Genomic DNA, 23885 nt, shown 5'->3' on the forward strand with positions numbered 1-23885 from the left:
TGAAATAAATACAGATTTTAATTTTGCTACTATTAATGATTTCAAACTAAGAAGTAAAACATGTATTTTAAATTATTTTAGTTTGTTTTATTCTTTAATATAGTTTGAAGTGTTGCCTAATTAAGTTGCAGTGCAAAAACAAGTACGAAAATATCCATCCCTCACCACGGAGGTAAACTCAGAATGGGAGCTATCAGTATTACCAAGCTGAAGTAGGTACAGAATAGTACGTAGTATGAAATGGCAATGAATGGTTTTATGAAAATTAGATAAGTGGTATTTCAGATCTAGATTTAATTAGGTAAGCAAGTTAGTCGTTGGTATGAAAATGAAGTATTAATGACGGATTTACAGTATGTCTAATAACTTCTTGTGCTCTCAAGATGCACATAAAAATGTAAGTGATGTACAGGCAGGTGCCTCCATGTATCCCTACAATTGGATCCTCCCCAGTATCTTCTGCTACATCATGTTCATCACAATTAGATAAGCACTTCTCCAGATATATGGGGGAAAAATGAAGGTTGACACACGCAGGTGCGACCGCCTCCACTATGTGAACTGCATCCTCAGTGATGTTGCAGCTCAGGCACTTGGCTGAGGTAGGTATCTGATTGCGATGCCAAATGTTTTGAACTGATTTTGCAGTTGAATGGGGTTACCTTGGATATGGTGTGTGTGTTTTTTGTTTTTGTTTTTTTTTCTGATAGCGACTACAGCACAGTAAAAAAATAAAATGGTATGGTTGACATTAATGGTTGAAAGATCCTCAGCATTCTATAATAAAGAATACTGAAGAAATTATGCTTTAGACCTTGATTAACTAGATATGGCTTTACGCTTTTATGTGCCTGCATTTGTGGTGTTTTACTGGTGGTTAACAATGCCCTTTATTTTTACAGCTGGTTTCATAGACCCTGGTTATTCCTACTCTTGGATTACTTTACCAACAATACAGGACTAATAGTTAGTCCATGCTGAATGATAATTGGGGTCTGTGAAACCAGCCATTAAAGATAGACCATATGAAACCTAATGTGTATAAGGAAATGAATGCACTTTTAAAATCGGCTACATTATTTAAGTTTTAATTGTTCTCTCTCTGTCTCTCAAATTCAAATAAGATTTATTAGCATGACAGGGATGATCCTGTATTGCCAAAGCATTTAAACACATCATCTCTCATCCTGTAGATTGTGTGGCACTTCACTTGTTTGTTTTTGGAGTTAAGGTTATGTATAAATCTTGTCACAGGGTCATATTTGTGAGACGAACACACAACACACACTTGTGTACACATATATATATATAGATATATATATATATAATATATATATATATTTTATATAAATAAAATAATGTGATTACACAACTCCTTGTACATCTTCTGTTTCCCCAGTAAGACCAGTAGCTGAGTTCACTAGTCACTGTGAAAAGTCTACACTGTCCCTCAGGTCACTGCCCCTGCTCTCCTAGCAAGAGTGGCAGTTTCTTAGACAGGTGTATGACTTGGGTCACCTGACTTGAGAATTTAGGGAAATATTTGTCCCTTATTTCATTGTATTTGGATCAAGATAACAGTGCATCTGTCTCCACCTCTCCCAGCTCAGTGACAACACAGCCTCTGGCACTCCAAGATTTTTGTGGTCACAGAGTCTGTACTTGGTTAGAGTTTGTTATTATTTTGATTCTTTTTACCCTGACAAGGTATTCGGTCAGGGTAAAGTTTCGGTTTAGAGCCCATTAGCATTCAAGTGTGTTTTGTAATTGTGTTTCATTTTACCAGTTTTTCAATGCAAGTGTTTTTCAAATTTTGGTCAAATATACATACACATTTATTTTTGTTTTACTTTTCTAATTACATCTGTGGTGTATAGACGGTATACATATTATTCAATTTAAGATTTTAGAGCAGATGATGTCTAACCCTAATTCTCTTTTCCACTGTACAACCTAACCGCGCTGCGCCATACCGCACCTGAGTTGTTTTTCCACCGTAGAGCCGAACAGTGCTACTGACCTCACATGCAACGAGACAGTTATTTATTATTGTTATTAATTAACTCGGTTTGTCAAAAGATGGGCAAATATATGGTGTTAAATTAATAGACCAACGGTACAGCTGTATCTTGTATCGTTATTATAAGTAGTACATGGATGAAGGCTATATTTGCATCCTCAGCCATTCGAAAAAAACAAAAAGTGTTAACACAGTAGGCACGTCAAAAAGTGAAAATTTCTCTAGAGGAAAATATACTTGAACTTTGATACACTCAACTCCTCAATACCTTAACTTATCTTATCAAACACAAAATATCTCGTTTTCAATCACTCGACAACACACACACAGTACAGACATGTTCATTAATGATCAACAAAACGAGAATACGTTTTTAAAAAATGTAATGGTGGTACATTCGTGTCTCAAACAAAATGGCTTAAGACATAGTACGTCTGTATAGTACTGAAAAACACTATTTAAAAAAAAAAACGAACTGTACTGCTAAACCTCGCCGCCTTTAATATTAATATCACAAAGCGGATCCATGTATTATAAAAAAAAAAAAAAAATAGATGGGCCTCTACAGGAAAACAATTCCATTTCGGGTTTCTGTGAGTTTATAAATTACTCGACTTTAGGTCGAGTAATTACCGTCACAGAAACCCTGGATGGAATTATTTCCCTGAAACTCACTGAAGCCCGTCTGTTATTCTATAAATATATTTACGAATTATTTTAATCCAGGTATTTTACTGATTTATATCGACTTAATGAAGTTAAATTAATTATGTTGAAGGGGAAAAAAGAAGGTTTTAAAAATATGATTTGCAAAACTTATCCCGTTTTTTTCCCCAGGAGTTGTTTTTTGTTTGGGTTTCCAAGAAACATTTAAATAAAATAAATATAAAACCGCTGCCCGAGCGCAACGAGACTCTATGATACAGCTGTACAGTATTTTGTTTGACTTTTTTTTTTATATAAGTTTAGAATTGGTTTAATTTCCATTTTTTCCTTTATATAATATAATAAAGGTCAAGGATGAGAACGTTGGTAGAAACTGGAGTGTGTAACTTGTGTACCGTAGCCGCGGTTTATGTCCATTTGTTCAAACCGTCAGAAATTCGGACATACACTTTCACTTCTGACGTCCAGATCCTCCTTACCTGAACACTTCTATCTGCCCACAGAGAAGCTAGAGTCTGCACTTCCTCAGCGTCCCAAGACTGTACTTTCCTCTCACCACGCTCGCTACCTGCCCTGCTGGACTTTCTGCACCGTACTGATTGATGCAACATAACGGCGTAAATCCAGCACCCTAAGAGATGCACTAGTCACATGCGTATCGTTACTTTACCACATTAGAATATTCTTGCGTTTTGGGAAAAAAACAAGCAAACAAAAAAAAAAACTACAACTCCGAGGCCGCCTAAAGGTTGTGTAGTTTGGCAACTGCAGACATGGCTAGCACAAGTGCATCGAGTTTGGAGAAGTATGTGAGGGAGCGGGTTCTGCCGCTGCTGACTGACCAGTACCAGTTCACCATGGCTTACGCGTACTGGAAGAGCGGCCGACACCGCGACAAGGCCGTGTTCGAGTTATTCTTCCGTGAAAATCCCTTCGGAGGCGAGTTTTCGCTCTTTTCGGGACTCACAGACTGCTTGCTGTTCCTGAAAAACTTTAAGTATACAGAGCAAGGTAAGGGTAAACCAAGGGACCGTCTCAAAACTCTCCTGCTGTCGCCACAACAACAACATAGTTATTATCTCTCTTAATTAAATTCAAATGGGCTTTATTGGCATGATAATAAAAAAATAATTGTGTTGCCAAAGCACATACATGGCATAACCAACTAAAATATATAGACAAAGACTACCTATATTTTAATACAAAACAATATCCCTCCTTACTCTGTATTAAACAATACACCCCCTCCGTCCCTGTATATTAAACAGAATTCCTCCCTCTCTCTTTTCCCTCTTTAGTGACGTGTTCACGGTTTGTCACTCAGTGGTCTCCACGTATTTATCAATGGCTGTGTGTTTGTCTTCCCCCAGCAGGACTGACAGGGTCTTTATATCGTGCATTTTGGAGAATTCTGGGTCTAAATCACCGAATTTGGGGAAGAAAATGTCTATTATGTTTTTATATTTCTCTCTCTCTCTCTAATCAGATACAAGGACAAATAAACAACAAAGTATATGATTGCAAGTAATTTAAACTACAGGTAACGTAATACATGACAGTAAAAAAAAATAAAAACAAAAAAATGCATAATACATTAGCACTAGCCCTGCTGCATCCAGTCCTGTGTTTCACAACGCCCGCAAGAAGTATAGTATTGTGAAATGATCAGGATTTGAGCAGGGTTAGAAACTGAACTGTGCAAACTTCTTATCACAGCATGAACAAAAGTCTAATCAGTGAGTGCCAGCTTAATGGTCTTCATGTTATATCCCCTTCAGTCACTGTATGAACACTTGCCCCATGTGTATGGGACCATGTCTATGTACCTATTTTATGATGCCTGTGGGAACCGAGATCGCTACTCTCTCTCTCTCTCTCTCTCTATATATATATATATATCTATATATATATATCTCTATATATATATATATATATATATATATATAAATGTATAGTTTTACTGGGGTTATTCTTGGTGCACCCTAATAAGGCCAAGTCTCAGGTAGTAATTGTGTGTGCTGCGCATATTCTTTAAATAATTTGCATAAAAAAATGCAATGCAAATATTTTTAAATAGCATGTTTACACAGATAACTGTGAATAAACTAAAATAAAAAAATGTATATAGTGTCTTGCTTTGTTTCAATTTGACAAATTTGTCAACACTACTCTGTTTTAAAGATCGCTTATCTCCAGTACAATTATTCAAAGATTTGTAACTAAATATACTACGGTGTTTCCCTTGTCAGGTGAAATAAAAAATATATATATTAAATTCTAAATGCTGAAATGTATTATTTTTCTCAATAACAGTTGGTGAAATTCAGTGCTTACCCGGCATATTAACACCCCGCCTCTGCTCACAAATGATTGGACAGCTGTCAGATCTTTCACTTTCCATTTGGCTACTCACTCTCCTCAATTTTCATGCAGATACTGTGAACAGCCTCTGCTTGCTTATGATTGAACAGCTGCGTAAAACTTGGCAGATATTTGACTCTCCTATTGGTTAAACTTATAGTCAGTACCTGAACCTGAAACAGACACAGTTTATGCCCCACCCAGCTAACTTATGATTGGGCTACCGCAGAGACAATGCAGATATTCAATTGGTTGATCGTATCGCAAAAGCTGTGGGGCTGTTTTTCCTCTAGTGATACATTTTCCTCTAATGTAAACTTTTGACTACAACTATATGTATATATTTAGACACTGCAATAGATTGTATTGAACATTTTAATAATATAGTGTTACTTTGGATGTTAATTTATTATTTTGTGTTGTTTTTCACACTGGACACTGAAATTTCTTGCTTGCAGAGATTATGTAAAGCCATTTATTTTATTTCAATTGAAAATGTTATGTGTTTATATCTTTTGTAAATGTAGCGGCTTTTATTGTAGTGTTTTACACCCAAATGTGTTTTTTCATGATGTGCTTTTCCACTGCACGCTGTAGCTTTACAGTTTAATGTTTGTTTAGTGAAAATATTTGAAATGACAAAAACCGTGGACATACTGCAGCAACTGTGAATTGTATTTCACCCATCAATAATTATGTTAACTTCTTGATTCTTCAGCGTGACTGTGTGCTGTGCTCTAACTTTTGAATTTTAAGCATGCCTAATTGTAAACATAATCTATCTGCGTCATGTTAATAATACTCCCCCTGCAATAATGCCTGTAATTTCACCTCTGTCTGAGTTAAATCCCCTCCCCTTTTTGAATGTGAACTGAATTTTACACAATCAAACCCAGTAAGCCCATTCATGGCAAAGCTGCTAAGACCTTTCCTGGAGTAAATATCGGCTTGTATAATACAGCACCCTATACAGTATTCTTTATATTTGATTCATTTCTTCTTATTTTGTTTAATTTTCTCAGATGTCGCCTACCTGAAAAGTGTTCTGCCCAGTACGACGGAGGAAGGCTTTTTCCATTATTTGCGCACCGTGGACGCCAGCGGGGTTTCTGTCTGCTCCGTTCCTGATGGATCTGTGGCGTTCGCCAGAGTGAGTGTCAAGGAGACTGCAAAGTAGAAGATGTAGAAGAAGAACTAGAAGAAGTCTTACTCTGTGAGGCACAGTGTATTACTGAAACGTGTTGTTAAGATAGCTTTTGATTCTCGGTGTTCGTTTAATATAACAACTGCTACTGAATTACACTGTTTGAACCAGCCAGCATATTGTCAAGTACATGTAGCCAGCACACACGCCTTCCTCTTAATGAGACTCTTCACACTTTATCAATCGTAGGGTGGATTCCACACAGCACCCAGTGATAAATAAATGTGAATCAAAACTCATTTCAACATTGAAGATTGAGAAAGACTTCCAATATAAATGTTTGTTGCTGAACTTACATTTCTTTTAGTATTTCCAGGTGCTCTGCAGGGCTCTCGGAGCCCCTGTCTGAATGCGTCTTGTTTGTTTAGGTGCCCCTAATGGAGGTAAATGGGCCTCTGGCCGTGGTGCAGCTGCTGGAAACCAGTCTACTCTGTCTGGTCAACTATGCCAGGTGAGCCAGACCAGCACTTACCTACAAATTGATTGTAGCGAACAAAACCATCCCTTGCATCTTCCATTTTCACTCCATTAGCTACATAGATCTCAGATGTGCACATTGGAAAGAAACACTTGTTATGGCACACTTGTCTTCATTGTAGAACATGATATCTGGTTATACACATGGTTAAAGAAAGTTCTCAGTTTCTATACTTTGTTGGTGGGATATCTGTTACATTTGTACTTCCTAGGTCACCTCAGCAGTGTCTTCTGGGTCATGTTTCTAGCTGAAAGGATGTGTCAATAGGGGAAGCTGCAGGTTAGTTATTGGCAGGAAAGAAGGTCATGAAGGGGTGGGGACAGTTTTACCCTCCAGGGGACCAAGCCAGTGCAACACTAACTGAAAGCATGGCTTGTAAACAGAGATTTCTTTAACCAACTGCAGTACCAGATATCATGTTTTAAAATACAAAAATGGATGTTTAGTGTATGATGTGTTTCTTTCTGGTCAAAGTGTTCATTATATTGTTGCTGCAGTCACAATTCAGATCCTCGTGTACCCAAACCAAGCCTGCTTGTTACACCACTTCAGACCTCTTTGCTTTATCTTTTGACCTTCCCTTTATATACCTTTGTGTCTGTTTTTGCTAAATTGACCATAACTTAAAGTGGCTGTAGCTAACAAAACAATTTCAGAGATCTTACTGGCCGGGCACTTCCATTTGCACAGTATGTCTGAAATGTGCAGTTTTTAAATCAACACACGTTAACATGACATTTGGCATTACACTAGGTGAAAGAAAGTTCTCAGTTTGACTTGACTTGCCTTCCAGAAAATCTGTTACTGCTTCCCTTCCTGGGTCATTTTACGTCAGCAGTGTGTCTGGGGCCAAAGTATGTTACTGACTGCAAAGCATGTCATTAGAAGATGCAAGGTCTACCAACACAGAAGTGCTTGTCATATGTCACAGTTGTTAACTTTTTTATCACACTGAAAGCTCTAATTTTGATTTTACAGCTGTGGTGGGGGGCGTATCCCTTATAAAGGTTTACAGTAGTATTGCTGCACAGTAATTTTACAGTTTTGCTGTGCTTTACCCATGGTTATAATATGCAAGTACCATAGTTTACCCTGTTTTGCCGTGTTTATTAATATGCTTTACCATACCTCTTTGGGCTTTATGGCGCATAGCAATGCTTTACCATGATTGCACTGTGCTTTGGGAAACTATTATGTGAGGTGTTACCGATGGATCTGTCACAATAAGTCTAGTTAAGAAGTTGTGTGTCTCAGCCTGGTGTCCAGTAACGCTGCAAGACTCCGTCTGGCCGCGGGTCCGAAGAGGAGGATGTTAGAGATGGGGTTGAGGAGAGCGCAGGGGCCGGACGGGGGACTGTCTGCATCCCGCTACTCCTACATCGGGGGTGAGTGTCCGAGAACTGAACTGCAGAGACCTCCCCCCTCTGCACAGCATACACACACTACAGAGGTGCAGAAAGACTTGGGGTGGGACCTTTTCTTAAACCTGGGCTCTTCTGTAAGTCAGTACGGTATGTGTCGAGTAGAACTGATTATTCGGATTGAGCTCTCCACAGAAATCAGACGTTCACAATTGGGTGAGGGCCACTGGTGTTGATCGAGCTAATTTACCATTGCAAGTGAAACAAGTGAAGAAGCAGCTGGATTTGTGTGGATTGCTGTTCTCTGCAGAGTCTAAGAAAAGCAGTGATCATCAGGTGAGCCAAGCAGCTGTATCTTGTTTCACTTTGAATGGTAGTTTAGCCTAATCAACAACAACAACGAACCTTGCCTGATTGCCAACATCTGATTTCTGTGGAGCGCTCAAGCCCGATAATCGAATAAGTTTGGGTTCTATGCCAAATAATTTCTGTTATAGTTAGGACACCCCGCACACAACATATGAACGTATTATAAATAACAAAAATGACTGTATCTTCTGTGTTCAGAATTACATCTGTACACAAGATTGTAAATCACATATCAGAAATCAACCAATCACAGTGAAGTATTTGCCAAAATTCCATCCTGTGTAAAGGTTGTCATCCCATGCATAGAACACCACACCTTATACCAATGTTCAAACATCAAAACAAAACAAACAAAACACACATACATACCTGATACCTTTAACAAAATATTACCATGGAACAGAGATAGAAAAGAAAGAAAGGAAATTACTGCAATCTGAACAATGTAAAGTATGTTTAATCCTTTAATGCTACTTGGGGGAGGGGTTTATACACAAGATAATATGTACTTGAATTTCTGACAAATCCTTAACTGTTTCTTCAGGATTTGATATGACCAGCAACGTGCTTGCTGGGCAGCTCTTCGGAATACCAGTGTCAGGGACCATGGCACACTCTTATATCACTTCCTTTTCCTCCCTGGAGGAGGTGCGGCATCGGGTAGGTCATGTTGAGGATAAAAATGAGGGGATGAGAAGGAGAGAGAAGGAGGGCAGGGACAGGGAGGATACAGAGAACAAGGGAAATGGAGGGTAGGGGACAGAGACAGGGAGAGGGAGAGGGGGAGGGGGGATTAGACAGGTGTATCACAATACAAAAACACTCAAAGTTACTCTGAGTCAACCAAATGATTCTTGAACGATAAATAAATATATATTATTTGGTATGAATATGTCATATAAGCTTAAAAAAACAGTGCATCATTAATGATGTTGTTACACATCATACAAAGAACGTGTACCGTGATGCATATTGTGATCCAGTAGAGTAGGCAGTGGGTTTGTCTTTGTGGCTGCATGCCCAGTTCTTGTGGCAGTGGAGAGTTTTCTCCCATCCTCTCCTCTGTCTCTCCCCAGACCCTGGCCCCAGCATGGGGGGAGGGCCCGGCTCTTGACCTGGTCTCTCTGAGTCAGACCTGGCTGCCCAAGGTTTGCTTCCTCCTGCAGGCGAAGCATAGTGATGTGAATGAGGGGGAGCTCGCTGCCTTCATCTCCTACGCAGTCGCCTTCCCCAGGAACTTCCTGGTGCTACTCGACAGCTACAGCGTCATGAGGTACGTGAGGACCCTGCTGATCGTTAGCTGCAGGGGACAAAATAGTCATTAAATCATCATTTTATCTTATTGTGCATCAAACAAGCAGCCCACCTGGACTATCACATGTTTTGTGATACCTAGCATATTGTGACCTGCATATTGTGATAGGTATACAGCAGTGACATATTGTATCGTTGCACACCTAGCGGGCAGACAGACATTTCTTCTACTTTCGACCAGGCCAGCATGAATCAGTGTCTTCCAGGTTTGTTTATGGGTGATATTAAAGATGTTCCAGCTAATAAAGTAATTCTATATAACTTGTCGTTCACCTCCTTTCATTATATAAGCCTCAAATGTAAACAAACACATGTAATAGTAACCAACTATTAAAGTTATTTTAATCTGGTTGTACACTAGCTTAAAGAAATCTGTATGCAAACCTTGCTTTCAGATAGCTTTGCACTTCCTTGGCCACCCCTGTCATTAACCATCCAGCTGCTGCTTCTCCTAATGTTTGGCATGCTTTCATGACTGCTGAGGTGATCCCGGAAGTGCATGTGTAACAGATCTCCTGAGGATAAGGCATGTAAACTGATAAATGTCTTTAACTCAATTTAGTTTCTGATAATGTGCTTTAAAATGACAATGCATGTTTGCTATAACATGTGATACTTTCAGAACTGCACATTTGAGACCTATATAACTAATGGAAATGCAGAGCTGGAGAGATTTAAGGAGTTGTTCTGTTGGCTACAACCTGTGGGATGAGGTTGTATATTTATTAATTGAATAGCAGTTTATAATTCTTCACACAAACCTGAATCTTAGCCCTTGAGCCATATCCATAAAACGTCATAAGTTTATTTATAATTAAAGTTTAGTACTGAAGCAAGTTAGGGGTCTCGCTTAAGTGAACTAAATAAGCACCCCACTTAACATTTCAGAATTTAAGTCCTTTTATGAATACAGCCCCTTTTCCTCTAGTAGCCAATATAAGACTGAAAAATAATGATCAAATTACTGCTATGCTCTACAAGACCCTGTGCTGCCACCTGTCAACCAAGACGGGTACTGCAGCGCAGTAGTTTAACCCGTGAATTTCTAAGCCTGAAAGAAAAGAATATTCAGTAACTGTGCTCTTGAGGGGCTTCTAATTGTGTTTTTTTTTTGGTTAGTTACACAAATGGCCAGCATGTTCATTCTTAAGGTTTAACCATTGAAAGCATTTTAACAGAATCTACCTTTAGAAAAGTTTCCCATAGTAAAAGCACAGCAAAGTAATAAAGCACAGTGAAAGCATGGTAAAGCATAGGCGTGCATTGTACAGCACAGAGACGTATGATTAAAACAAAATGCAAGCATAACCATTGGAAAATCAAGGTTGTAACACACCTGAAATGGACCCCGTGTACTTTAGCTTGCAGTTTGAGTCTCTGCTTACAGAAGGACCCGTGACTTCTGTTAAGTTCAGGGTTTATCTTCTTGGTTGATACTGCTATGTGCACTTTACAAATTATTCTAATAATATCTGTAAAATATCTTGCAAAATGCACTACAGAGCCACTTCTCTATTAATAACACTGAGATGTTTTAGTTAGTTATTTATTCATTGATTTATTTATTTTTAAACTAAGGCTATAGATCCACATTTAATAGATTACACATTAAAACCGTTTGTGTTTTTATCTGCCACACACATTTCCAATGCTTTAGTGCTTACAGTCATCTTTCTGTTTTACTTTTGCGCTTATTTCCAGTTTGACGTTGATTATTTGCATTGTGTATTACCGTGATTATTCTAGAAGGGGAGTGGTTTATTACAGCAGTGCTGGAGGAGTGCCGCCTCCCTGTCCTGTCATTATAAAGCCCTGACCCTGTGTGAATTCCCTCTCCCCTCCCTGCTGTGACCCTCAGGAGTGGGGTGCTGAATTTCTGCGCCGTCGCCCTGGCCCTGTGCCAGCTGCACTACCAGCCGATCGGGGTTCGACTGGACAGTGGGGACCTCTGCGGGCAGTCAGTGGAACTGCGCCGAATATTCCTCTCCTGCAGCTCCAGGTTAGTGGACATATCTTTTGCTTTACGGTCCCCTTGCCTTGATCATGTTCTTGCAGTTATCCATAACTATTAAACACTCAACACTGGTTAGGGATTTGTCAAAATCGTAGATGAAGAAAAAAAAATAGCAAATATATTAAATGATTACTTTTCATAAGTTTTTACAAAGGAGGATACGGACAACATGCCCCACATGCCATCCTGTTCCTATCCAGTTTTAAATAACTTTAGCATAACCAAGGCAGAAGTGTTAAAGGGACTAGGAGCTCTTAAAATAAACAAATCCCCTGGACAGGATGAGATCCTCCCAATAGTACTCAAAGAAATGAAAGAAGTTATTTACAAACCGCTAACCAAGGACATGCAGCAATCTCTTGACACAGGGGTGGTACCGACAGACTGGAAAATTGCAAACGTAATACCGATCCATAAAAAGGGAAACAAAACTGAACCAGGTAATTACAGACCAGCAAGCCTGACTTCTATTATATGCAAACTTATGGAAACTGTAATAAGATCCAAAATGGAAAATTACCTATATGGTAACAGGGTACTGGGAGACAGTCAACATGGTTTTAGGAAAGGGAGATCGTGTCCAACTAACTTGATTGATTTTTTTGAGGATGCAACATCAGTAATGGATAATTGCAAAGCATATGACATGGTTTATTTAGATTTCCAGAAAGCCTTTGACAAAGTCCCGCACAAAAGATTAATTCTCAAACTGAACGCAGTAGGGATTAAAGGAAACACATGTACATGGATTAGGGAGTGGTTAACATGTAGAAAACAGAAAGTACTGATTAGAGGAGAAACCTCAGAATGGAGTGTGGTAACCAGTGGAGTACCACAGGGATCAGTATTAGGTCCTCTGCTATTCCTAATCTACATTAATGATTTAGATTCTGGTATAGTAAGCAAACTTGTTAAATTTGCAGACGACACAAAAATAAAGTGGCAAACACTGTTGCAGGAGCAAAGGTCATTCAAAATGATCTAGACAAGATTCAGAACTGGGCAGACACATGGTAAATGACATTTAATAGAGAAAAGAGTAAGGTACTGCATGCAGGAAATAAAAATGTGCATTATAAAAATCATATGGGAGATATTGAAATTGGAGAAGGAATCTATGAAAAAGACCTAGGAGTTTTTGTTGACTCAGAAATGTCTTCATCTAGACAATGTGGGGAAGTTATAAAAAAGGCCAACAAGATGCTTGGATACATTGTGAAAAGTGTTGAATTTAAATCAAGGGAAGTAATGTTAAAACTGTGCAATGCATTAGTAAGACCTCATCTTGAATATTGTGTTCAGTTCTGGTCACCTCGCTATAAAAAAGATATTGCTGCTCTAGAAAGAGACGACCAGAATTATTCCGGGTTTAAAAGGCATGTCATATGCAGACAGGCTAAAAGAATTGAATCTGTTCAGCCTTGAACAAAGAAGACTACGCGGCGACCTAATTCAAGCATTCAAAATTCTAAAAGGTATTGACAATGTCGACCCAAGGGACTTTTTCGACCTGAAAAAAGAAACAAGGACCAGGGGTCACAACTGGAGATTAGACAAAGGGGCATTCAGAACAGAACATAGGAGGCACTTTTTTACACAGAGAATTGTGAGGGTCTGGAATCAACTCCCCAGTAATGTTGTTGAAGCTGATACCCTGGGATCCTTCAAGAAGCTGCTTGATGAGATTCTGGGATCAATAAGCTAACAACAACCAAACGAGCAAGATGGGTCGAATGGCCTCCTCTTGTTTGTAAACTTTCTTATGTTCTTAACTAATTTTAAGATTATAAAGACTTCAATCAAGCCCTTCAATAATTCTTTGTTCTAAGTAGATTCAGTTTTTTCAGCCTATCTTCACAGCTCTTGCCTTTTTAAGCTCTGGGATTAGTCTGGCTGCTCTTCGTTGGACTCTCTCCAGGGTTACAATGTCCTTTAGGTAGTGTGGTGACCAGAATTGGACACAGTGTTCTCACTGGTGGCAGTGTTTGAAGCCATCTTTGTCCCTAGGTGGCAGTAGTGAGCACCTGCTGTGTTTTCAGGTTTCAGGTGGCCAAACTGCAGTCTCTGCTGATTGTAGGGAGCAACAACATCTCTGAGAAATCCTTGCTGGAGATGAATGGGCGGGTAAGACTGCTCTCTGCTACTCCAGTAGGTTAAAGAAAGTTCTCAGTTGCTATGCCTTATTCTCAGGATATCTGTTACACTTGCACTTCCTGGGTCACCACAACAGTGTCTTCTGGGCCGTGTTAGTGGCTGAAAGCATGTCAGTCAATAGGGAAATAGGCTGGTTTGTTAATGACAGGAAAGAAGCCGTTGAAGGGGTGGGGACAGTTTTCCGGGTGACCAAGGAAGTGCAACGCTGTCTGAAATAACGGCTTGCAAACAGAGATTTTTTTTATTGTAGTACTCAATGTTTTAAATGAAAAATACACGTGTTCTATTCTTTCAATTTGGGAAAACAAAAGTATAATTCATAGTTTACCAGTATTACAGTAAAAAATAAACACGGTAACCCATCAAGAAAGGAGAGAAACACACCACTGTGCAGCAGAGCCTGTGTTATTCATTCTTCAATCATGCAGTGGTTTCCTTTGCATTTTTTTTATTCTGTCAATTATACATTCTGTTATATAAAGGAATATGACCCTGGTCATTTTGTGCCACCGAAGACATTTTATGCAGTGTTTGCTGCAGTGTTTGCTCCTGTATTTGCATATTTATCCCAGTGCTACGATATCCACTGTGTATTGTGTTTTATTGTCTATTAGAATTGTCTATATGTATTGCATTGTGATGTTTACTGCTATTGTCTGTATGTATTGCATTGTGATGTTTATTGCTATTGTCTATATATATATATTGCATTGTGATGTCTATTGCTTTGTTCTCCAGGAGAATGAGATTGATGTTGTTGGTGTTGGGACCCATCTGGTGACCTGCCCATTGCAGCCCTCGCTGGGCTGTGTTTACAAGGTACCCACACACCTTTCCAATGGACACAGCACTCTGCGGGAACTAACAGAGAAGTGCAGCAGGGACAACAGGTTTAAATGTTACCATGCTCCAGTTTAGTTTACTAGAACAGCACACCCTCAATACTCCACCATTAGATCATTTATGAATTGCGTTAATTTACTGTTAGGCCATGTTGAGAGCAAATGTAACATTTCCTATACCTTAATATATAAGCCCTTCACAAATGCAGTTTTCAGTATTTTACGGTGTTAGCGAGATAGGGAAATAAAGAGGGAACATTGTGCTTGTGATCGTTTAGCCATTCACTGAGATATCAGCCAGTCAGTTCATTCAGTGTTCATTATTCAAGTGTAAAACCCAGATTCTCCAAACTCCTCTATTATCTGAACCCTTGTTAACCTGTCCTGTTGTGTGCTGTGCTCTTTTGTCCTGCTGTCATAAAAAATGTCTGGTATTTACAGTTCAACAGTTCAGTGTTGTATGCATGTTCATTGTTAAAGTGGTCGAATTACATCTTTTAGGAGATTTCTTGATTTGGGAAATAGAGGGGAAAAAAGGCATTAGAGAATAATGATCGTTGAGGTGTTTGTTAGTAGTTTATGGATTTTATGAGTTTATTGGTGTTATGTAAACTCCTCTGTTTAATTATCTTATAGACAATAGATAATGGAACAGGGGATCTTTCCTCTCCCCCTCTCTCTCCCTCTCTCCCTTCCCTGTCCCAGCTGGTTCAGGTGAACGGTGCCCCGCGGATGAAGCTCACTGAGGACTGTCAGAAGAGCACTCTGCCCGGGAGGAAGGCTGTCTACAGGCTGTACAGCCAGGATGGTGAGCACAGACCCAGAGCAGGACTAACTCTCCTGATGCTGTCTGTCGACTGCATGTAACTATGTTGTAACTGAGTGTAACATATATCATTCCTAACTAGTAAACACTCAGCAGTGCTGAATTCAATAAAAGATGCTTCAACTAGAAGTCTTTTTGAATGTCTTCACAGACAACATCTTCTAAACTTGAGGCTCTGTCTGACGCTCTGTGACTCAAGAGTCTTTGTGTAACTCTGTAATAACTCTGTAGTACCTCTGTGGTAAATCTCAGTCTCTATGTAAATCTGCAGTGTCTCTGTAGTAACTCTCAGTCTCTGTAACTTTGTAGTACCTCTATAGTAACTCTCAGTCTCTGTGTAACCCTATACTACCTCTATAACTAACTTGGTGTCTCTGTGTCTCTCTGTGCTGGACAGGTCACGCCTTCCTGGACCTGTTGGCTCTGCGGGAGGAGCCAGTCCCAGCAGAGGGGGTTGCAGTGCAGTGCAGAGTGCTGGAAGGGTGGGAGGAGGAGACGGTGACTGCAGCACGCGTGGAGAGCATCCATCAGCAGTGCTTCACACAGGGCCAGGTACGCCATAGCTATGTCTGTCTTTCCATAGAGAACAACATCCATTCACACAGGGGCAGGTACGCCATGTCTCTGTCTGTCTGTCTGTCTGTCTGTCTGTCTGTCTGCCTGTCCAGAGAGAACATTCATTCACACAAGGACAGATACGCCATAGCTATAGCAAGCTGTCTGTCTGTCTAGAAAAGAGGGCATCCATTTATTAATTTACACAGGTAGTCAATATCTGTCCATCTGTACACATCTATCTCTGTACTCTGTCATTCTCTGTGTCACTGTGTTTCTCTTTATCTGTTTCTCTGTGTCTCTACATATCAAACCTCCATTAAATCTGTTTGTTTGTATAAAACAGTGTCTGCTCCAAACCCATTACATTTCTCCCTGTTCTTTCTACTAAATAGTTAGACATGCTTGTTTATCTCTCCTCCTCCTCTCCCTCAGATCAGCCAGACTCTTCCAAGCACTGCTGACATCCGAACCCGAGTCCAGGCTGCACTGAGCACGCTCCACCCAGGACAGAGGAGACTACAGCAGCCGGAGCGATACAGGGTGAAGAGCTCTCTCACTGCACACCGTCTTCATTAAAGTAGTAAAATAGTGTGCGTATGTGTTTGTGTGTGTGTGTGTGTGTATGTGTGTGTGCGTCAGTGTTTAAATCTACATCTACATAATCAGGGATTCAAATAAGTGGTCCACAGGTCTGCATGAAAACCGGAATCTAAACATGTATATTTAACAGCATAGGTCATGCGCGCAAATGCGGAGCTCTGTGTCAAATCCTCGTAGCACAATAAGAGAACCCCAATATTTTCCTTGAAATTACTTTTGAGTGGTGTTTTTTCTATCATAAATGCACCTCAGTGCCCCCAAAGCAAGCTGGCGTGACGCATCCCATAATCTGAGACTCCCTGTATACATTCCACAGAATTCTCCCAGCAACCACAGTATGACCACAGAACGACCGTGCTGTCAGTTGAATTGACTCCTGTTTGTGAGTCGCCATAGCTGCACTGCCTTTATTCCATTGCACTAACCTGCCTGTCCTGTCTGTCTCTCTGTCTGCAGGTAGCTGTGTCAGAGAAACTCTACTGCCTAATCAGGGACCTCAAGAACAGTTTGAAGAACTAGCTCTCGCAATCTGAAACCAGTAAAACGCATGCCTGATTATCGACAGGGGCGGCATGATACACTGATGTCACAATACATATTCTGTTTGTGATCACCCTGATGGGCTGTTAGTATGATGCATAATAAGATCAAATGATAATTTAATGATGGACAACTTTGTTAAAAAAACAAATTACATGATCTCGGGGGAGTATGTATTCACACCAACTATAAAACACACTAATTCATCATTCAAGAACCACTTAGTGAGCTACAAGATCTATGTTGTGATTTTAAATCATAATGAAAATGATACATACTTCTTTTAAGATATGATATATCATGTAAAGAAAGTATTGCAATTCACATAATTGTCCAGGAGTACAGGCTTCAGTGTGGAGAATGGGTAGTAAAGCTCTGTGCTGTCTCAGTGACTGCCCCCCCTCCCCTCCCTCCCTCCTCTGTAAGCAGGTTAATTCAGGTGGAAAATGGGAGGTAGGTTATTCCCTTTAACATGTTTTAAATATGTAAGTATTACAAAATGAATAAAACATATTAACTACACAACATAAAACTTTCCCTGTTTGCTCTTGTCAACACAAGTATGGTGTACCAATCAATAGAACCTGTTGTGATCAAAACAACTAAAACCACTCATATTTAATCTGCGATTATTTGTTGGTTTTGTTATAGAATCATTTTTACTTCATGTTTCTCATTTCCTTAGAAATACATCATCTCTGCACTACAGTGAATTGTGGGGTTATAGTCCTGGGAAAGATTTAATCTCTGATTAAACTCACCAAAGAAATACATCTCCCAGTACATAACACTGGTAGCTCTAACAGAAAAACTGAAAGCAGCAGCACTGGGCAGTGGAAACATAGTTTTAGATTTTTTTTTAGAAGGTAAAGAGGTTATTATTCTAATTAGTAAACAGTTTACTGGGAAAAAAACAAAACATTATAATATTAATACAGAATAGTAGAGAGAGACTGACAGAGAGGAGAGAGCGAGGGAGTGTGGAGGAGAGACAGCTACAGAGAGAAGGGGGTTTAGGCTGGGTGAAGTGAAATCTAAAAGATGTCCATGCTATATTAAAGTTCTCAATAATTTTACCTTGAGCTTCCTGAGATGAGTCACAGCTCTGTTGAACGTGTGCTTCTAATCAAAGGAGATCTGGCTGTTGGCCAGCAGAGCTGCAGTTGAGGGGGGTCCGATTGCAATCTGGACAAATGGGTATTGATGCTGGGCACTGAACCAAAATCACAAGAGCAATTTTACTACAGATTTGTGCCTCTCATTCCCACCTGCAATGCAGCACCCCCTATGGGCTGGAAATCCGCACACTCCAGATTGCATGACTCATCCTGTAACTCCACGTGGCAGTGCGTGGGCACCCTCAATAGCATAGCCTGTATTGAAGGTGACCCAAAGTTAGGGCTGGATTTGAGGGTTATATAAAAGACAAGCTTCACATTTAGAATTTAGAAGAATTACTAAATTGTCTTACATTGATTGTAGCTAACAAGAAACTACCAGAAATATTCCATGCCAAGCACATTCATTCACTATATAGCTCTCAAATGAGTTGGTATGAAAGAAACCTGTTATAGCAAGCACGTATTTTCTACACTGGGATAAAGACATCTCTGTTTGCAAGCCTTGCTTTCAGATAGTCTTGCACTTTTATGGTCACCTGGACAGTGAAATTATCCCCACCCCATCAGGTCCTTTCCTTATATTAACCAATCATCTGCTTCCCCTAATGCTTTGCTGCAAAAGATACTTTAACCTCGAAAACACTGCTGTGGTGAAACGACCAAGGAAGTGCATGGGTAACAGTTTTCCTGGAAGGCAAGGCAGCTGTCAAAAATGAAAACACTTCTTTACTATAATGTTTCTTTCAAAACTGCAGATTATCGATCTCTGTAGCTCCACAGACATACTGTTCATTGTAAACACAAAGAGGCACGCACTAACAGAATCACGCTGACAGATACATACACAAACTGACACACTAACAGACACACACCATACACAATGTGTTTGGTGGCACCCTGTGAGCTGTGAAATTAGAATTGGCTTGTCCAACAGTTGTCCAGCCATCGCAGGCATCTGTAAGTAATCAGAGCATAGCTGAGGGATGATGTCACCTCCACAGGACTGTGTGCACTAACCTCTGCTGTGCAAGAACTGACATGGCATGCTTTGAACTCATCTGCTCGTATATCAACAGCTATTCTCCACTCACATGTGGCTGCAATTTTACAAAAGCTCTCCTTCTGTACTCTGCCTCCTCTCTAGCTATTCCAATACCCATCTTCCCATCAGTTTATCTATCTAGCTATATATCATAGTTATATATATATATATATATATATATATATATATTATATATATATATATATATATATATATATATATATATATATATATAATAATTTACATATTATTGTATGTTAGAATAAAAGCCAACACGTCGTTAGAGTCAAACATCACTATTATTTTCGGTTATTGCACTATTCTAAATTCAGCTGTGTTGCTGAGCAGATCTGGTGTAGTGCTAGAAAGTGGTACAGCTTCACAATGTGGTACGTGTACCAAAACTTGACCCATGTAATGTTCACTGACACGGGAGACATAAGTGTATTTGTAAACACCGCACAGGTGCCCAGTTTTATTTTATTTTGTTTTCTGCAGAGTTTTATTTTAACCGCAGAGGGCGCTGTTGTCTGTGGCCTGAGTACCGACAACGGTAATCAGGTCCACTGTAATAAAATAACGTACAATCTATTGCTTTCGCACTCACAGGTGCTGAAAAGAATAATGAAAACCAAAGATGAAAGAAAAAGGGAAAATAAAACACAGTAATAAAACTACAAAACAAAGGTGCTGTTTACGCAGTCACCCCACTGCCGCTATGCCGGTCAGCTCGGGTCTGTGTATGTATACAGTGGTTTGCAGAAGTATTCATCCCCCTGCAAAGTCTTCACATTTTGTTGGCACCTGAATGCTTTCAAATTAGACTTTACATGTAGAATCTACCCAAACTACTCCACGTTGAGGAAGTAAAAATACATATAGAATATAACTAATTAAGATTTACAGAGAAGAACAGGCTAATCTCAGTTGCATGAGCTTGCCATTACTCAAAAAGGCTCAACTTAAGAGTATGTATGGATGATACTGCAGACATGTAGAAAAATTGAACTTTTCAGTATGAATTCCAAGTGTTACGTCTGGCTACCACTGCACATCGCCCAGTCAACGCCATCCCAACTGTCAAGCATGGTGGTGGCAGCATCATGTTATGGGGATGCTTCTCTTCAGCAGGGACTGGAAGCTTGTCAGGATAGAGTGGAGAATGGATGGTGTAAAGTTCTGTACAGGTGAATCCTTGAGGAAAACCTGTTTGAGTCAGCCAAGACTCTGAAACTGGTGAGGAAATTCACATTTCAGCAGGACAATGACCCAAAGCACAAAGCCAGAGCTGCACTGGAGTGGTTGAACAAGAACAGAGTTAATGTCCTTGAGTGGCCCAGTCAAAGTCCTGAATTGAATCCAACAGAAAATGTATGGCGAGACTTGAAGATTGCAGTCTATCGACGATCCTCGACAAACTTATCAGAACTGGAGCAATTTTCCTGTGAAGAATGGGCAAAAATTTCACCATCCTACTGTGCAAAGCTAGTAGAGACCATAGCAGTAATATATATATATATATATATATATATATATATATATATATATATATATATATATATATATATATATATATATATATTACTGCTATGAGTCTCTACTAGCTTTGCACAATACAATATCAATATATTGATTTCCATTACATAGATGTTAGAAACTTCATGCTGATTTGAAGTCAGCTCTCACCAAGATAAGCATCAAGTAAGACGTACCTTTACAATAAACTAATGTGATCCATCTGCATCTCCATCCATTTGCGTTTCTTTCCATCTGATGATGTAGATATCCTTCTGCCTGGTGTTGATGGCTGAAGTGTAATGCTGGCTCCAGGGATCAGCTTATTTTGCCTCTCCAGCGCGTTAGCACACACAACGGCTATATATTGTGTTTCATTTTGGGATATGCTTCGCCACAGGTCAGCTCACTGAGCATTAATGTCAAAGCTGCTAAAGTTCCCTTCCATACATGTACTTCAATTTATGGAATAAATGATGTGTACTTTACAGAATGTACAATGTCTCCCCATTGCAAATCTGGCGAAACCACAGGATTGTCTCGCCATGCGTTCGCTGGGAGCTGAAATTGACAGACATCCAGTCCCACTAGCTGTCTTTTACCATTATACCGCTTCCTTGAACTCCCCTGCAATGAATCTGTTTAGTCATATACCACTTTCAATGACACAACGTTGGCAAATCACACCAAAAACGCAGTAGTCCAGTACTTCCTTAGTAAAACTTAGGACTGATTTCACCTTAAAAATAAGCGGTGGCTGGTTGTTAAGGGCGTCACATGGGTGACTTACTAAAACGAATGACAAAACGGATTTGTTTAGGATTTGTTTATTGGGTTTAAAGAAAAGTGCTTTCATTCTGTTTTGCGCATTGTTTTCTATGGGTATTCTGGTTTGCTCATTGTTTTCTATGGGTATTCTGGTTTGTTCATTGTTTTCTATGGGTATTCTGTTTTGCTCATCGTTTTCTATGGGTATTCTGGTTTGCTCATTGTTTTCTATGGGTATTCTGGTTTGTTCATTGTTTACTATGGGTATTCTGTTTTGCTTATTGTCATTTTAGACCAGATGGCATGGAGTATTTTGTGCTTTTGTTCTATTCAAGAAGAACAGGCAATAATAACTGGGAGAAACCGCACTGTATATACTAGTGCAGCTAGCCAAAGAATCATTTTGTACAGAAAAGTACAAAGCATGTACGCGCTGAGAAGGTACTGTATGCATCTTGGCTGCGTAGCCTCTGTAGCCTACTGTATGCGCTTTTTAGGTCTGTACAGATATATAAATGCATTTTAATTTCAATGTCATGTTACTTATTTATAGAGTTTCGGTTGTATAGTATAATCTGTTTAGAAACATTTTGTACAGAAGTGAAATGCTAAGCAGGCATGCGCAAAAGGTACTGTATCGACCCCCGTGCCAGCCGACAAATCAATGGTAACACAACACACTGTGTGCCCGAATCGTAAGCAGACAGTTGCAGGTGTGTGACTGAGGAGAGCACTTTGATAACACGTTGTGATTGTAAACCCCAAATCCTTTTATTTATTTATGTTACCGTATTTCAATTATGTCTGTATCAAAGCAGTTTTGTCCAAATTATTTGATTTTTATTTACATAGTGTGTTTGCATATACATAAACATAAACACATTTATTTTCAAAGTTCTGTTCTTATTTTCTTTGTACAGTTTTGTACAATCATAATATACCTGTATATAGACGCATTTCTGTTCAAAAGTTTTTTTTCTGTTTTTAGGCACTCGGTTGCCTATAGCCTATGCGCGTTTTAGGTCTGTTTTCAATTGCTTCAAAGCAATTACACCTGATTTGGGCAAGGAAGGGCTCACAGTTTAGTTACACAGTGACTACCTGAGTTAACAGTCATAGTAAATAGCAAAAATAGGGAATTAATAGAAACAAAACCTAAATCAAACAGATGAGATTCAAAATACTGAACAGGTTAAATCAGCGTCTATGAATGCAATAAGCATTTCACTTCAGCGTCTAAATCACTTTCCACATATAACTTTTTAATATCTAAAATTGTACTCAGTGAAAAGGTAGAACTGATGTTGAACTAATACTTTTAATATTAAAATACGCGGACAATTAACTCAGCGTGGTAGCAAAGAAACTCTTCGAAGGAGGAGTGCACATGTCATTTTAAAACATTTTATACAATCAAACAGTAGTACTTTCATTTCTATATGGCTGGTCTTGTAATTTGGCAAATTATTTAGTTTCCTTTGAACCTAATATGCAGCTTTTACTTAGAAAGTCAAGTCATTTAGCATGCTGTAAATGTACATGCTCAATTAATCTGAGCTTGCAGCTCTTCGTTGATCATTTTATATTTACCACAGTGTTGGCCTCTTCAGTTCCAAAGTTCCATCTGGTTCTCATTAGAAAAACTTGTTGAACATGCAAACAATAACCTAACTACAAATTACATAATAGGGCTTGCTTTCTTCCAGTACAAAATAATGAAGAAAAAAAGGTTTCTGTCCCAGAGCAAATGAGGAGCATACCAACACAAAGATTATGCAGCTGAGCAACACCTTTGCAAATCAGACTTTAAGCCCAGTCAGAAAGTAGTTAATGTACTAGAATGAGTTGAAATACAAATGTGCCACTTCTGTAGCATCGAAACACCTGTCAGAAACTTTAAAATTACTTGAAATAAAAACATATCATTTTTTGACGGCAGGAAAAAATCTGTCCGAAACTGGTACATGTTATTAAAGTACTTAAAATCTACATGTAATTCTTTTTTAACAACAGCAAAACAATTATGATAAACTGTTATGCATCTGGAAAGAGGTATAACAGTTTTGAAGCAGTACAACACCGACTAGATCTCTATTTGTTACATGTACCAAAAGATGACAACATACCATTTC

The 23885-nt window shown here is 39.2% G+C and overlaps 1 protein-coding gene across 2 annotated transcripts; it reads left to right on the top strand.

The window, feature by feature from the left end:
- The first annotated feature begins 3139 nt into the window (after window positions 1-3139).
- naprt (nicotinate phosphoribosyltransferase) lies at window positions 3140-17820 on the top strand. 2 transcript variants are annotated; one of them, XM_041244577.1, is made up of 13 exons: window positions 3140-3697; window positions 6070-6197; window positions 6620-6702; window positions 7984-8114; window positions 9004-9119; window positions 9536-9732; window positions 11632-11772; window positions 13827-13911; window positions 14680-14760; window positions 15489-15591; window positions 16007-16161; window positions 16600-16757; window positions 17224-17820. In XM_041244577.1, exons 1-12 carry the CDS (start codon window positions 3460-3462, stop codon window positions 16741-16743), a joined length of 1602 nt encoding a protein of 533 aa, XP_041100511.1. In that variant the 5' UTR covers window positions 3140-3459; the 3' UTR covers window positions 16744-16757; window positions 17224-17820. The 2 variants fall into 2 exon arrangements, with proteins under 2 accessions (XP_041100511.1, XP_041100510.1); XM_041244576.1 differs by having other exon boundaries at window positions 3144-3697; window positions 16600-16707.
- Window positions 17821-23885: the final 6065 nt, after the last annotated feature.

This window comes from Polyodon spathula, chromosome 3 (assembly GCF_017654505.1).
Source record: "Polyodon spathula isolate WHYD16114869_AA chromosome 3, ASM1765450v1, whole genome shotgun sequence".
In the NCBI taxonomy this organism is placed as follows: domain Eukaryota; kingdom Metazoa; phylum Chordata; class Actinopteri; order Acipenseriformes; family Polyodontidae; genus Polyodon; species Polyodon spathula.

Excerpts from the sequence above, each read along its gene's own strand:
- naprt (XM_041244576.1), top strand. The coding sequence starts at position 3,460 with ATGGCTAGCACAAGTGCATCGAGTTTGGAGAAGTATGTGAGGGAGCGG. Across the intron at positions 8,115-9,003 it reads CCGCTACTCCTACATCGGGG|GATTTGATATGACCAGCAAC; the intron begins GTGAGTGTCCGA and ends CTGTTTCTTCAG. Across the intron at positions 9,120-9,535 it reads TGGAGGAGGTGCGGCATCGG|ACCCTGGCCCCAGCATGGGG; the intron begins GTAGGTCATGTT and ends GTCTCTCCCCAG.